General features: G+C 51.7%; 5 protein-coding genes across 5 annotated transcripts; 2 read left to right on the forward strand and 3 right to left on the reverse strand.

Moving 5' to 3' along the window:
- Nucleotides 1-764: 764 nt before the first annotated feature.
- On the forward strand, nucleotides 765-1,105 carry PpBr36_06413 (uncharacterized protein; the record flags this gene model as incomplete). The annotated part of the gene is made up of 2 exons (XM_029893558.1): nucleotides 765-843; nucleotides 1,002-1,105. The coding sequence occupies 2 exons, from the start codon at nucleotides 765-767 to the stop codon at nucleotides 1,103-1,105; spliced, it is 183 nt and encodes a 60-aa protein (XP_029745668.1).
- Nucleotides 1,106-1,204: 99 nt separating this feature from the next.
- Nucleotides 1,205-4,555, forward strand: PpBr36_06414 (uncharacterized protein; the record flags this gene model as incomplete). The annotated part of the gene is made up of 6 exons (XM_029893559.1): nucleotides 1,205-1,656; nucleotides 1,739-1,949; nucleotides 2,009-2,408; nucleotides 2,497-2,651; nucleotides 2,717-2,782; nucleotides 2,861-4,555. 6 exons carry the CDS (start codon nucleotides 1,205-1,207, stop codon nucleotides 4,553-4,555), a joined length of 2,979 nt encoding a protein of 992 aa, XP_029746526.1.
- On the reverse strand, nucleotides 1,232-1,483 carry PpBr36_06415 (uncharacterized protein; the record flags this gene model as incomplete). Its single annotated transcript, XM_029893560.1, has 2 exons — nucleotides 1,232-1,378; nucleotides 1,409-1,483. 2 exons carry the CDS (start codon nucleotides 1,481-1,483, stop codon nucleotides 1,232-1,234), a joined length of 222 nt encoding a protein of 73 aa, XP_029746525.1.
- An 89-nt stretch (nucleotides 4,556-4,644) lies between the features above and the next one.
- Nucleotides 4,645-6,241, reverse strand: PpBr36_06416 (uncharacterized protein; the record flags this gene model as incomplete). The annotated part of the gene is made up of 5 exons (XM_029893561.1): nucleotides 4,645-4,698; nucleotides 4,782-5,274; nucleotides 5,415-5,777; nucleotides 5,817-5,907; nucleotides 6,178-6,241. 5 exons carry the CDS (start codon nucleotides 6,239-6,241, stop codon nucleotides 4,645-4,647), a joined length of 1,065 nt encoding a protein of 354 aa, XP_029746524.1.
- A 1,141-nt stretch (nucleotides 6,242-7,382) lies between these two features.
- PpBr36_06417 (uncharacterized protein) lies at nucleotides 7,383-13,908 on the reverse strand (the record flags this gene model as incomplete). The annotated part of the gene is made up of 2 exons (XM_029893562.1): nucleotides 7,383-8,230; nucleotides 8,295-13,908. The coding sequence occupies 2 exons, from the start codon at nucleotides 13,906-13,908 to the stop codon at nucleotides 7,383-7,385; spliced, it is 6,462 nt and encodes a 2,153-aa protein (XP_029746523.1).
- Between the last annotated feature and the right edge of the window lie 2,149 nt (nucleotides 13,909-16,057).

Consider the following 16,057-nt stretch of genomic DNA (forward strand, 5'->3'; position numbering starts at 1 on the left):
CCCCCGCAGCCCCCGCAAACCAGGGAATCCATCTCTGGACTCTAGAGCCGTTGTTATTGACCCTGTTCACTTGGATTTTGTAGCCTCCACTAATCTTGGACCCATCGGAAAGTCGGTGTAAGTGGAAACCATGAGCCGCTATGCGGCTTACTTGAGAATTAGTGCCACGCATAGCAAGACGAAGAAAGTCATGTTTGCAAAACAGAGAAGAGTATTGTGCAGCGTCCCATGCTGTTGCACATTTCGGAGGTGTTCTATTTGGCAGTAAATGATACCAGCTTGTGGGTTTATTGGTGATCAGGAGGCTAGAGATTTGTTATTGATGCTGCCGAAAAGATGAAGGTTGTTCACCCTCGTGTCCCAGGAAGTATCCCTTACCACATTGGACAGGCCCAGGATACAGGCTCTGGACGATGCTCACCCACCCCGCACATACATCGCGGGGTTGATGTCAAAGTGGATTTGAGGATTTGGGGAAATCCTGGGGGCGCCTGATAGCGGGTCAACTTCCGTTTCGTTAAACTCGATCCAGATGGGAGGCTGGCATGAATTCCCGACATTCAACTGTCGAACAAATCATCAAATCCTGCATCAAAACAAGGCCACCAGCTCCCAGCTGTTATTGACTTCATTTTGGCTGGCATAGAGAGGGGCTGGACGAGACAAAGCTGAATACATACAAGAGCGGGTGGTGAAGACCCAAAGCACACTAACGATTACTGCTAGACCTAAGAGCTTCAGCGTGGGGTCAATAGTTGGTGGAGATGGCCCGTACTGTAGTGGGAGATGGTGGGGGTGGGTACCAGACATACGGGCACATTACGAAGTACAGTGATTGCCCTGGTCAGTGAACCTTGCTAAATCGCCTGAGCCAGTGGGTCCACTCCTACACTACTTCAACTGTGGACAGGATGTGCCTCGAAATCAAATCGTTACATCCACCACCACCAGTTTGATAGGATTATTTCCTGCAACAATTCTAGGTCTAGCTTAATATGAAGGAGTATTGGGCACAGCATTGACAACGGTCCATCGGGTTTTCCCCGATGCCGAGCCCGGTCTTTCGTTGCTGGGTCCGACTCGCGGAGCCGCAGTCAAACCGTGACAATAGGACTGGAAATAATCAGCCTGGAAAATCATGGGACGGCACACCCGCTCCTAGAACACGCTTCTTCGGAAGAATAAGAGCCTTTACGAAACAGTCATGTCCAGTAATAACTTGGTAATCTTTTCAGGCGATGGAGGCGCAGAACTGGTGGACCTCACCCAGGCCACTATCTTCATCCATGCCGACGACTTCCCGGGCGTACACATCGCCGCAAGAAACCTTGCCCAAGATTTTGCACGCGTGACCGGTGGCGTCTCGCGACCGGTTGTGCTGGTTAAAGGGAATGCAGACCCTACTGACATTGAAAAGGTAGACAATGGAATTGTTATCGGTAGTTTGCAGAGAAGCCCCTTGCTGCAAAATCTGAAAGGACATGAAGTCGTTTCTTTGGGTACCGGGCGGGTTCTTGGAAAGTGGGAGTCCTTTACAACTGCTGTTCTCGAGCAGCCTTATCCATGGTGCAAAAGGTCTTTGGTCATCGCCGGAAGCGACAAGAGAGGTGCCATCTTCGGAACATATACGCTATCGGAACAGATCGGGGTTTCACCGTGAGTGAACATTGTCGGCTGGGTACCTGCATAAGGAGATCAATGTGAACGTACATCTGACTTATAGGCAATGCACCAAAAGATGGTACTATTGGGCTGATGTGCCACCCAAGCAACGTACTTCTATCCATGCTCTCCCTGTCACCACCTACCAAGGAGAGCCAAGCGTCAAGTATCGGGGAATCTTTATCAATGACGAGGCGCCTGCCCTCACAGGCTGGGTTCTTGAAAATTTTGGTAGCTATGGCCCAGAATTCTACAAGAAAGTCTACGAACTGCTGCTACGCCTAAAGGTATTTCGGATGACTGTGTTTGCCATGATAGTCATAGTTCGAAATGACATTAACCACAGCGACAGGCAAACTTTATGTGGCCGGCCATGTGGCCGGGATATCCAAATCCAGGAGCCATTTTTTTCACCGACGATGCAGAGAACGCCCGGATTGCAGACGAGTACGGCATAGCTGTTTCCACCTCACATCACGAGCCGATGCAAAGAGCCACCAGCGAATGGTTCGCGGATAACCCTGACGGCAGCTGGAACTGGTTAACGAACCGTGAGAAGATTACCGACTTCTTCAAGGAGGGAGCTAGCAGGGCCAAAGGACTCGAGTCATATTTCACATTGGGAATGCGCGGAGAATATGACAAAGGAATGAAGGCAGACGACCCGGCTGCTGTTGTACGCGATGTACTCAAGACACAGCGGGGAATCTTTAAAGATGTGTATGGGCGAGAAGATGCCGTACCACGTAAGTCACTGTTTGTGAAAGAAAGCTCCTACTGTCGAGACGGTTTCATCGTTAGCTGCTGCTGACCCTTCACATCTTGCTACCACAGAGTTACTTGCTCTTTACAAGGAAGTACAAGAGCAATACGACAGCGGTCGTCTTGAGGTGCCAGACGACGTGACACTTCTCTTTGCAGATGACAACTTTGGGTCCATCAGAAGACTACCGACTGGGAATGAGGTTGAAAGAAGCGGCGGCGCAGGGGTAAGAGTGACTGCTTGCTTTTCACCATAATGATTGCTCGAGGCTAACGCTGGTGCACGGCTCAGATATACTATCACTTCGAGTATGTTGGTGTGCCCAGAAGCTACAAGTGGATTAATAGCAATTCGCTGGTAAGCCAAGATCTTCACCGTCGCTATGATCGGTCTTGTAATCAAGGACTGACTTCATCAACAACTGTCGCGACTCAGGGCAAAACCTGGCACCAGCTAAGGGAGGCTTATCGGAGAAAAGCAAACAGAATTTGGGTCTTCAATGTTGGTGACATTAAGCCCATTGAGGTGCCCCTGACTTTTGCCATGAAGCTTGCTTGGGACATCAACTCAGTGAAGCCCGACGACTTTCAGACGACGTTCTACAGAAGTACTGCCGAGTCTTATTTCAGCAATTCCATACTTGCACAGAGGATTGCTGCCAGCTGGCAAGCATATGATCGACTTGCCAGCTTGCGCAGACATGAGCATATTGAGCCATCTACCTTTTCCTTGCTCCATTACAACGAGGCAACCAGAGTCGTAAAGCGCTGGAAGGATCTCGTGACCGACGCAGAGGAGATAAACGCTCAGTGCAGCGAAGCAGAAAAGCCGGCAGTCTTCGAGTTGGTTCTTCATCCGGCTAAGGCTTCCTACATATTCACCCGGTTGCAGATCACGCTAGCGCGTAACCAGATGTTTGCAAGGCAAAGACGAAACACAACCAACGCTGTCGCTCGAAGAGTACTTGAGCTGTTTGACGCCGACTTTGATCTCTCGGAAGAGTTCCACCACAGCCTTCTACAAGGAAAATGGAATCACATCATGTGTCAAGCTCACATGGGTTATGGAGATACGTGGCATGCCCCTTCCCGTGATATGATCTCGGGACTCTGCTACGTTCAAACCAGACAAAACTCGAACGCAATTGTCGGGCAGATGGGAGTCGCGGTGGAGGGGCACGAGGGCGTTAGGCCAGGGCGGATCAATGAGGAGTCGGAGCGTACGCACCCGAGCCGGAGAGATCTGGTGCCGGGCCTTACGCTTGCGCCAATGAGCCGCTATGGGCCTGCCAGCCGATGGTTCGACATCTTCACACGAGGCACCCAGGTCATTCATTGGCAGGCAGTCTCGCCTTACTCGTGGATCACACTCTCTGAGAACGCTGGCACATTGAATCCCAAGTCGGCGGATCCCGATGAAGATGCTCATGTTGAGATATCCATCAATTGGGATCAGGTTTCAGATGACTTCATGTCAGAGGTCCTCGTTGATATCCGCTCAGAAGAAGGCGATTTTGAGCAACTTCACCTGCCCGTCGACGGCCGACGTCTGCCAAGCTCCTTTTCCGCCGGTTTTGTCGAGGCTGACGGCCTCATTTCCATACCTGCACCACGTGTACAGGGCCCTTTACCGTCCGACTACCAAGTGCTTTCCGAGATGGGAAGAGGGCTTGAAGGTTCAGTAGCCAACCTTGACGCTCTCAACGCTGACTCGACGCTTGGGGAATGCCTGGAATACAAGACGTATGTCTTCACAGACGCGACTGCGGCAGACGCAAACGTAGCAGTCTTGGTTTTGTATTTCAACATGACCCTCGATATTGATCCCACCGACCCCATGAGCTTCAAACTTCAGGTTGATGATGGTCAAGCTCGTACTCATACATTACTTCCATCACAAGGCCAAAAGGGCCAGGCAGGCAATGGACTTCCCGACGGCTGGTTCCATGCCGTGCAGGACTGCGTCTGGCTGCGCAAGTATGACATCAATGATACCGTCCTCACACCTGGGGAACACACCATACGCCTCTGGTTGGGACACAGCAATTTGGTACTAGAAAAGATTGTGATTGACTTTGGCGGGATGAAACCCAGCTATCTAGGCCCTCCTGCGAGCATGTACATCGACTAACCTGGAGCGAGGCAGACGTGATATTTATTAGTCGCACCTACTCTAGCATCTTAGTATTAATAGAAAGACCCCTTTACGTTTCCGTAAGCTCAGCTGCATTGCGAGTAGAAAGGAGGCGAAACTTCCTTGCAGGTCGAACCGGACTATTAATCAGGAAAATAAGTTGGTCAGCTACGGTCGAACGAATGTACGCACGTAATGATAATTCTTTTTTTTTTTCACTTACGGCACAGGTAGTACAGCCCGTGTAGCCCTGACCGCCACACTGCTGGTACTTGGCAACCGTACACCCGCTACCACCACCGCCGCCGCCGTCGCCACCGCCACCACCCGACGGCGACGACGGCTGCGGCGTGCTGGGAGCGGTGCCGACCGGGCTGCTTCCGACCTTGCAGGTGCTCTCGCAGCCGGTGCAGGCGCTGCCGGCAGCCTTGGTGGTCCCGCCGCTGTAGACGGCCGGCCCGGGCATGCTGTAGCTTGACATGGCCGAGTGGATGTTGACCAGGATGCCCGGGTGGCTCTGGGCAAAGGCGCCGGGGAAGCGCACTGTCGCGGGGCTGGCGGACCCGGAGCCTGCGACGGTGATCTGGTAGCACGTGATGTAGAACTGGCCACCACCCGAGGACCCGGCGGCGTGGAGGGCGAGCGCCTCGGCGCGGAGCAGATAGTCGCCCGGTGCGATGTCGGAGGGGATCTTGACGTTCATTTTGCCGCAGCAGCTGTTGTGATGGCCTGTTAGATGAGCCTCCCTATGGTCCCTGATTCTTTGGGCGCGTCCAGGGTTGTTCAAAAAAAAAAAAAAAAATACCGCGCGGCTCATGACGAGCGAGAAAGAGAGACGAGAGGAAAAAAAGCTTACGTGTTGAGGTCCTTGGTTCCCCAGTAGTCATCATCTCCAGACCCGCTGCCGGCCTTCTTGGCCCACGAGTCCTCAAAGATCTTGAACCACCCGCCAGAGCCGTCGTTGGTGGCGGCGTTGTCGACCTTGCTCAGGTAGACGGCCACGGGGCCGTAGTGGGCTCCGCCGATGGCCTCGTTGCTGCACGACCGATCGCCGTTCTGCTGGTGCATCTCGACCGTCACGGTGGAGCCGGCGTTGACGGCGCACTTGCGGCCGACGGGCCCGGAGTTGGCATTGCACCGAATGTCGTTGGACGCGACGTTTGTCACGGGCGAGTTGGACAGAGGAAGGCGCGCGCATTGCGATCCGTGAATTTCGAGACTGCCATGTTAGACTTGGTTAACTGGCTTAGGAAGTAACCAAAAAGAAAGAGGAAGACTTATCATGTCGACGCCGTCAACCCAAAGCTGCTGGAAGGTGGCATGGCCCAGCACCTCCCTTGCGGCCAAGGCTGCCAGAAGTGAGAAAACGTATGACTTCATGACGAGGAAAAAGCACTACGCGCTACTGTCAAGGGTGGCTTGTGAAAAGACCAAGTATAAGCACGTCGACCGCCCGGGGCAGCTGTGGCAGTCTTATATGGCACGCATCGAGCACCACCGACATCCGCGGCGTCGTGACTTTTCATTAATCTGGCGCATCCAGAGCTTCAAACCAGGGCCTAGTCCCTAGCTTACTTGTGCACTTTCGCCGATGGATACCAGGCTCACCAAGGACTAACTCACGGAGGCCTCGTCCGAGCACCAAGACATAGAAGGACCGCCTCCCCGGGAGGAGCCAACCATTTTTTGAGAGCGCTGTGCCAACGATCGTGATGCATGGCCTTCCTGATCCGGAAACTCACTGGAATCGGAGCGAGACCGTGGGTCAGTGAATCACGGTTGCGGGGGGATTCTGTGGCTCACCTGGTCTCTCCCTGACAGACCAGCCTCTGTCTCCGGACCGACCAATCTTGAATCGCTGCCTATATTGCTGCTGAAATTAAATGGTTTACACAAAATCCCAAGCAGATTGGGCCAAGCCCCATGTATTGGTGGGAACGGTACTGTATCTTTCCCCACTCGTGTTTTTCTGCGACGTGACACAGACTACACGTGTCCCGGCGGCTGACGGGCCGTCATATAGTTGTCGAATCGGGAAACCAAGGAGGCACATCTCCCGCTTTCGGTATCTGCTCACCTTGCAAAGTCAGCCCCATAAAACCAACGGAAACATAATAATAGAAAAAAAAAAAAGAAAAGAAAAACACCTGCTGCCTGTAAAAGTCATTATCAAAGAGCTACTAGTAGTGTTGTCACGAAAAAAAAAAAAAAAAAAAAAAAAAAAAAAAAAAAAAAAAAAAAAAAAAAAAAAAAAAAAAAAAAAAAAAAAAAAAAAAAAAAAAAAAAAAAAAAAAAAAAAAAAAAAAAAAAAAAAAAAAAAAAAAAAAAAAAAAAAAAAAAAAAAAAAAAAAAAAAAAAAAAAAAAAAAAAAAAAAAAAAAAAAAAAAAAAAAAAAAAAAAAAAAAAAAAAAAAAAAAAAAAAAAAAAAAAAAAAAAAAAAAAAAAAAAAAAAAAAAAAAAAAAAAAAAAAAAAAAAAAAAAAAAAAAAAAAAAAAAAAAAAAAAAAAAAAAAAAAAAAAAAAAAAAAAAAAAAAAAAAAAAAAAAAAAAAAAAAAAAAAAAAACCAGGGTTGAACTCGTACAAAGCCAGCACACAAATCTATGGCAGGGAATCAATGGTACATCCTGAGCTCATACCTGTGGGAACCAGCCAGAGCATACAAAAGCAGACATGATATATGGCGTCCACACCACGCGCAGCAAATGCTGGTATATATATCCCAAAGGGGCAAGGTGCAGAAATGAAAAAAAAAAAAAAAAAAAGGAAAACCGAAACAAGAATGCGAAGAGATCCTGGCAGCAAAGTTCGAACGCCTTGGGCGCTGTCATTCCTCATCGACGCTTCCCATGGCCGTACTGCTCTTGCTGCCCTTCCGTCCGAGCTTCAAGATGCTCAGCCTTTTGCGCACACTGCCGAGCTTAGCAGCAGGTCCACCCGCAGCTCCTCCCGACACGAACCTATCTGCGGGGAGCAATTCAGCGGACGGTCTAACGTCAGTGCTTCTGCGCCCAGCAGGAACATCGTTACTGTATCCGCCCTTCTGGCCGACGCCCGACCCCACCGTTGCCGAATAATCGGTGAACCAGTCTCCGCCGTCTTTAGCGTCGGGTCCATTCTCGTTCGTCGTAACGGTGGCCGTGGACGTCATGAGCGAGAAATCCTGCTTTTCCAGGACCGAAAGCGGCCTGAAGATGCTGCGACGCTTGTTGGCAGTGGTCGTATCGCGGCTACTGACACGACTCAAATCTCCGTTCGCATCGCGGTCGCTTTGCGTCTGAGATTGAGATTGTTGCTGTGGCGTCTTTAGCGGCTCAGTATTGGTCTTCAAAGGCGGAAGCTGTGACTGCCAATTCGCCTGGTGTTGTGACAGAGGCGAAGTAGGCGTGGGCGGAGTTTCTTTCTTGCGTCCACCGAGGAAGCTCAACCGTGCGCCCTTGCCCTGTCGTAGAGATACAGGTCTGACAGTAACCACAGATTCGTCTGGATGCGTCATCACATTGCCGTTCGTCATGAAGGGCGACATCAAGCCCTGCTGCCGCGCAACAGGTGAAGACGCGTGATCTGCTGCAGAAGTCCGCGACCATGTTGGCGACAAGACAGAGCCCGTGGCTTCTTGCTGCGGCTGCGGCGGCGTGAACGTTGCTATCTCGGGCGCGAAAGTGCTCTCAAAGTCTAAAATCAAACGCAAAGTCAGTATTTATGAGAACGGCATATGAAATCAGGGTGGAGTGCTTACATCTTTGCAGATCCATATGATGGCGAGAAAGGATCTCATTAGAGCTCTTGGCCATGTTGGCGAGGACACGCTTCAACATGATGGCATGATCGATAAGCGCCATCTTGATGGCATTCTCCTTCGGGTCGAGGATCACACCGTCGTCACTGTCATCATCAGATTCATCGGCATCTGAATCGTCGTCATTCTCCTGGTCTTCGGCGTCTTTGCGCGGCGGCTTCGCCGAAGTTATCAGCTGTCGGTAGCATACAACACTGTTCTCCGAGTTCGGATTGACTGATATGCTGACTGCATCGACAAGCAGCTGAGCCAACTCCTTACCACCCTCCCCTTGAAGCACCCTTTTCTCAACGCCAGACATCTCTTGTGTTTTTCGGACTATGCGCTCGAGTGCAGTCTGCTTGGCATCAAGACTAATGTTGTAGCTGTCAACGATCTCGCTACGACGCAGGATAGTGGGGAACGAGTCGGCAGTGACATAAATCGTCTTCTCGGCATAGTGATCTGCAGGAGGACCGGTTGTACTGCGCTTTGAAGTGACAGCAAACTTTTGCGGGTGAGGAGTCACGAGATACTCGCGAATCGGTTGCGGTACTCGCGACCTTTGGAACACGAGGTGCTTCAGGTCACGATCAGGGCTGATGGCCGAGATGACGAGAAATTGGCCCTCGACATCGTCTACGTTTTCATTGGTAACGATCTGAGCAGAGGGATACTGCTCTTGAATGCGGTCCGTGAACGCCGATGCCCTCTCGCTCGGCGAACCCTCATAAACGAATTCCTTGTCGCGGACACTAACTGGGAACCCGAGCCCACGAAAAACGACCTTGTAGTACTTTGGCACTAGCTTGTCGCTCTTAGCCAAGGTCTCATAGATGGTCGCAATCGCCCGCTCTGTCCTCGCGAGCTTGGAAAAGTCGAATACGTTGGTCTCGTACTGCAGCTGCAGCTCCTTGTACGCCTCCAGAGCGCTAGACCAGGCTGCACCGTCTTCAAAGTGTTTGATCATTTCAAAGTATATTCGCTCTTTGCGCTCGAAGTGCGTCTGCGCCGGGAAAGGGGGATCGATCAGGGCTGGCGTCATCTTGGTCGGGTTCCAGTCGTATAGGTCTGCATGCAAGCGCAGAGCCAAGCCAGCCTCGCCCTGGTTTCGAGCTTCGGCCTGTAGGTGGGCTAGTTGGTGAACATAGCGGATGAATATCTCCTCCTTCTGCATATCCCGCAGGAACTCCATCAAACGCAACCTGTGGATAAGGTGGGATGCCTCGCCAGATCCGGAACCGTCGCCGCTGTGCACTGCCACCAGCAACTCGAGTAACTCGTCAACAGTACCCATCAGCTCACCAAGTGCTGCGTACAGAGGGTCGCCGTCTACCAGTGATAATGGCTCAAAACGTTCCATCAGCTCGCTAACGAACAACTTCTGCAGGATGCTCTCGGTGAGCGGCTTGGATTTGAGGTAATCGTCCAAGCAGTCGATAATCTCGGCCTGGATGACCGACAAATCCTCGCTCAGAGTCCACTCGCTCACGATCATCGTCTGCAGCACCTCGACGGCCATCCGGCGGAGACCTTCGTGGACACTCAAACAAAGCTCGACGATCGGCCCAACGAGCGTGGGCACGTATTGCACCTGATAACCACCGAGCTTGGACAGCCCATATCTTGTCATCTCCTCCGAGCTCGTCTCCCATCCAATGGCTTCCCAGGTTCGGCGCAACAGCTCAGCACCGTGCTCTCTTACGTCACCTGCGATCTTCCACACCGCCCGGCGTTTCTGCTCCGGGAACGTCTCCAATGCTAGTGAAGGACTGCTGACGAGCTGCAGCAACGTAGTGAAGAACATCTTCCACAGCTCCGTGCTAAAGTTCTCTGCTTCGTCCGGGTCGGGCAGGAAGGACTCGAGAAGAATGCCAGCGACATACTCGAGAGTTCGCATCGCTGACTTGTGGTGAAAGATATGCACGCTCAGCCAGTCTGGAGGAAATGCTTCACCTTTCAAGATGCTCATGTGGACGTTAAGAGTGTTCTCGAGAACAATGTGAAGATCCTCCTCGCCCAGCTCGAACTGCATTCCGCTTGGCGAGTTCGACAGTGCCGACAGGACGGCAGAAAGTTCGATGAGAGCCTCGTCAAACGCCGCCGGCTCCGCCGTCGGCCTGCTCGGGAAGGGATACTGCGTAGGGAATAGTAGCGAAAGGCGGGATTTTGGCTTGCGAGGGACCTCCTGTATAGCCGCGTACGACTGCATTATTTTGGGGATGTAGTCTGGTATTTCCGGGCCGAGGTGGTCAATCTGGCTGGCAAGTACGGAGCAGCAAAGACGAACCTGCTCTTTCCACTGATCTGACACGTTATCCGTGTAACCCCAGTGCGGCGAGATCCACCTAACGGTGTTTGCGCTTAGGACGGATCTTTGATCTGGGTGGGAGAATATCTCGAGCTTGGAGTAGTTTATGATGAGAACTAGCTTGTAAAGGACCAGTTTGCCCTTGACCAGCGAGCAAGAATCCATAAAATCAATAGCAATATGCATTATCTCCTCAGTCGTCAGGAGGCCGGCAAGCTCAGGCAGCCATGTGTGGAAATACTGCACAGCCAGCGTCTGACTGCCGACAAGGATGGGGATTGTTTGACGCATCATTGCGTCCAGCGACTTGAATATACTCTGAAGTTGGCGTGTAAAACCGGGAGTCGAGCCCGTAATTCCGATACTTGCTTCCTTGACCTTTTGCTGATCGCGAGCAGAAGTAACGAACTTGAGGATGTGCCTAACGACTTTGAACGTTGCCCTCAACATTCTTGCAGTCTCGGGGTCGCTGGGTTTGTCTAGCAATCTTGTGAAAGACTTGACTAGGCAAGTTGTGGCTGAGGGGTAATTGAACCTGGTCTCCGCATATTGATCAACCAAGGGGCCGAGGTTGAAGCGTCTATCGTGTACGATGTCGAGGACTCGTACGAGCGCAGTGAAAACTAAATCCTCATGGTCTTCGTTTCCTGAATATTCGGTAAGGATGGCAAACAACGCATCGAGAACGTCGTTGAGGAGCTTGACAATTTCTATCTCAGGCACAAATATCACCTGCTTCAGAAGGACGGGCAAGTCCTCCTTGGGTATCTCCTTCCACTTGAGTACGCCCAGCAGTGCTCTGTCTTGCGAGAAACGAGTGCTGCACAAGTAGCTATTAACACGCAGCGAGGCCAGCGATCCGCTGAGGTCAGCCTGGGCAGTCCTTGCGTTCCATGGCAAGGACAGGTAACCATCCCTCGTGCCAGGTGATTGGCTGGATTTCGGCTTGGCGGTATGCTCATCAACTTTGTAAAGCAGCAGTGAGTGCGCACCGTCGGCGACGAAAGCCTCTTGATCCCAAAGAGGCATGTATGCAACCGCAAAAGGAGGGTTCGGAATGTCCGCAAGGAACATAACCACATGAGATGTAAACACATCTTCTGGTGCCAAGAGTAGTCTGATTGTTTGATCCCAGCTCCCATCGCGCTCGACGGCAACCGTCTTCCACGAGCTCAAGCCTTCACTGTTTGACGAGGGATATATACTGTTTTCGATTCGTTCGCCCGAGGCACGGCGGACCTCGATTGTGAGCTGGAGGTTGGTCAAATGCGCGGAGCTAGGGAGCGATGTGGATCCACCACCGAACTTTGACAGCCCGTACTGTTTCGCAAGGCTCGCTGTGTTGATTGTAAGGTATATGTCGGATCTTGGCTTGGTGGGTGCACCAGAAAATCCGAGCTTGTTGGTCTTGCAGACGCTCGAGAGCAACGTCGGCGTCGACTTGATGAGATTGTCGGCATCTGGGTGGTTAAAGGCTCTCAGAACGAGCTGTAGCCGCTCGGCACCCCTCGACTTTTCCACCTGCGTCGTCTTGTTCTCGATCAGATTATTAATGAGGGAGCCTGGGTCACCGATGGTTCCACCCTTCTCGATTCCCGGCTTCTCTGTTGTAGATGTAAATATGTTGATGACATGCTCCACTTCATCTTCTTGTTTCATTATAGCGTTCAATTTCATAATACCAACGCCGATCGTCCGGTCTGCGGTCAGCTCCGAAGGGCCACCATCGAGAGACCACCGGGTCCCTTTGGAGTTTGCAGTGCCGGGGCGGCCATCTCGGCTTTCGGGGCCTCCCACGATCGACACTTGACTCTGCACATCCGGTCGCTGTTCCGTCAGAGGATCTAGCTTGGTACCGCCTCCACCCCTAGAGAAAGCAGACCTAGTGCTTTTCCCTGCCCACATGAGGCTTCTGCGCATGGATTTGTTCCCGCTCGACAGGGGCGGCTTCGAGTGCTCCTTGCCGAAAGTAGGCATCGCGTGGTTAACAGGTCCAGTCCGCGAAGCAGGCTTGCCCATTGGAATCTCCTGCGGTGCATGTACTTTGACCACTAAGAACAGTTCCGACTCAGCCGAAGGGGCTTCGCCAATGTCCGTAGCCGACAGATCTGTGAACAGCGCCTTGAGTTGACTAGACATGGTGAGGGCGCCAATAGCACCACCTGCAGGAACTTCTACAGAATAATTTTCGGAAAGGCGTACTAGGTCCCCAGTGCCGGCATCCTTTCGGGCGATATAAAACAGCAACCTCGAGGCGTCGAAAGATGTACCAGCAAAGCCCTTGATATCGACGAGCAGGTGATGCAGCGCAGTCGTCTCGATGGGTGGTTGCGGACTTTCGTCCAACAAGCTCATGATAGACTGCAGCTTGGTGATCTCCACGACCGAGTCGTCGCCTGTGAGAACTCGCCCACGCTCCCGCGGGTCTCGCACTATAACCTCGCCGCCGCATAATTTGTTGACGCGCACGAGATCCCAGACGGTCTTCTCACGTAAATTGTCGTACTCCCACGAGGTGAGGACGTTGTGTAAAAACTGCTGCCTTGAGAAGTTGAGTGTCGAAATTAGCTGAGATAACCGATCGAGTTTCTGATATTGCCGAGCCAGCAGCAGCCCGTGCAAATTTGTCGAGTGCCATTCCCGAAGGCAAGATGCTATTTCATCAATGAGTGGCTCTGAAGTCGACGTCGGCGTCTCGTCGCCAATCTTGAGCATCGGCACGGGCGCCGGTGGTCGAGGTTGGCCCGGTTCATGCTTCAGAGCAACGGACAGGCGCTTGGGCGTCACATCGGCTGACTTCCTGGCCTTGGAGATATCGCCGCCAAGCTTATCAAATGCAGCTATTGGGACCTGCAGGATCCTGGACTTTTCCCTCTTTTTCTTGGGCTCCACGGGGGTCAAACCGCCCTTCCCGGAGTCACTACCGATATGTACAGGCTCGCCCGAAGGATCGACGACGCCATCGTCGCTGTCGTTCTCGTCGGTTTCGTCGGTTTCGCCGAGCAGTTCGCGTACCTCGACGCAGCTCCGGGGGAAGATTCCGCTGAATACGCGCGCCTCTAGCGTCTGACCCTTTACCGAAGTGAGTCCTGCGAGCAAACTCGGAGGCGCAACGAGGTATCCCCTGAGCCAGTCGCCATCGGGAGTCTCTTCTATTATGTAAAGGTCATCGCCAATTTCGAGTGGCAAGTCGGCCGGGCTCTGAGCAGCAAATGGGTAGGTCGCGACGGCGAAGGCGATTCGGGGCAGAGGGTGCCAGGGCATCGTGATCGCACGTCGCGCATAAGTGAGTGTCGTGTACGCCGAATCAGTCTCGATAATCGGTGACTGGGAACACAAGAAAGAAAGATCGGCGGGTCGGGTCGGGCAAGGGGTATGTCCAGTTGGAAGCTGGTGCAATCTTTTTGTCTTTGCCCAGGCTCCACAGCAGCAACAGCAGCAGCAGCGCGTACAGGTGGCGCTCAGAGTGTCAGATTTTTGTGCGGCTCCGCCGCCGTTTGTTTGCAAATAGTGTGACGCGAGACTACGAGGGAGCAATCGGGACTGTAGGCATGGTCGAGAGGTCTGTGTGAGTGGTATGTGCGGGATGAATGCCTGAGAGGGTCAGAGAGATGGCTGGGCTTGCCCTCGTGCCGAATGTACACACCGCGACCCGTACGCAAATTAATTTTCCAAGCCGAGTTAAGATGCCTCTCGATGCAGCAGACAAAATGTAATGCAAAATGGATTCAAAGCCCCAAAAGAAGAAACAGAAGAAAAACAAAAGTCGGGATGCAGGCAAGAAGCGTTGGCCAGATCTGATACTCGTGGGGAAACAAATGTGATTCCCTCCGCTGTAGCACACCCCTGAGCTGATAAACGGGATCAAACGGCAAAAATTCCAATTGCTTCGGTGGTTGGTCGGTGCTGGTGTGGGGTGTGCAGTAGTCTACAGAGGTGAGATAGAATAAAGTGGGCCCTGGATTTGCTCCTAAAGTCGTACTTTGCGTCCTTGTCCCTGGCAGATGGCCCAGTGTAGGATGGATCATCGCCCCCAGCGAAAAAGTCTCATCCATCCCATCACATAATTTTTGTCGTGAGCTGCTGGGCGGAGCGTCGATGAGATGGTGTTTTCCGATGTATTGTTTTTCGTTTGCACAGTAATGTATTGAGTTTTCATCGGAACTCTAAATCTAGCCACGAACGAACATCAATCGCCTCGTCATCCGTTCTTAAATGAGTTGACCTCAATAGAGACAAGATCTACCTTTGGATAATAATTGCCTGTCGTACCCATACTGAGGTGAAATTATAAAGGGTCAAGGAGTATCAAGCCTGGTGGAGAGCAGAGGAAGTCACCCGCCCACGCGGTCGACATGCGGTGTCTGATACATTAGCATGCAATGTACATCTTTTCAGGTAATTGAGGCACGCCGCATATTCACCCCAGGTGATCATTCATGGAATTCTGGCGGCCCGCGGTCCGGTTCGAAATCGGATGGACCTCAATCCAGCAGACCATATGCGACAGCATGCACCCTGCGCCATCATTGATCGTCCCGTCCCAAGCAATAGGGTCCAGGACGTCAGAGTATGAACATGCAACCCACGTGCAAGTCCGTGATGAAGATGACCATGTATCTTTAGGCTGGAAGGCAATTCCGTAGTTGAACATAAGAAAAAAATTAAAAAAAAAATTAAAAACACAAATTCAACCGCATGGATGTGCTCGGACAAAACCCTTAATTCAGCCTTCAGACAATCAAAGGACAAAAAAACCCAGGTTGTGGACGCATGGTTTATTTTCATACATTGACTTTTTGGCGAGCACTCGCAGGCGAGTCTGAAGCGACGCTGCTTACCTGTAAGCATGTGCTGACAGCCAGTGGCGGCGGCCCGACCCCAGGGTCACGTCCCCGCCAGCCAAAAGTGGGTTCAATTAATGTATTGAAATCGGAGTGGGCCTGGCTTTAGATTTGCGACCGGATGTTACCGACATTTCCAGGATTCAACCACAGGGCAGTTAACTGGAGGGGTCAGTCTTATAAAAGAAGCTGTGTGGTATATGTAGAGGCATTGCAGGACCCTTTCCAGGTTGCATTATAGGTACACTGTATAAAGAAACGGAGGGGAACGAAAGAAAAGGTCAACACGGAAAGCACCCCGGAAAAGAAACTCCACAGAAAAAAATAAAGTGAAAAGAAACGTTTTGTTACATTTTGGCAAGGCGGATTGCTCCGCATCCATTCCCAGTCATCTGTTAATAACCAAAAGGCTCGACGGACGACCGGCAACACCTTTTGCCCATGGACCGAGCAGTGGTGCACACGCACGTCAATGTTGCTCGATTTATTTTTTATTTTTTAGGCATTTTTTGTAACGTCGTTGTTACTTGCAAAGAAAAAGGAAAATGAATCCGTGCTTCCCTTGCACC

Source organism: Pyricularia pennisetigena (genome assembly GCF_004337985.1).
Source record: "Pyricularia pennisetigena strain Br36 chromosome 4 map unlocalized Pyricularia_pennisetigena_Br36_Scf_6, whole genome shotgun sequence".
NCBI lineage: Eukaryota > Fungi > Ascomycota > Sordariomycetes > Magnaporthales > Pyriculariaceae > Pyricularia > Pyricularia pennisetigena.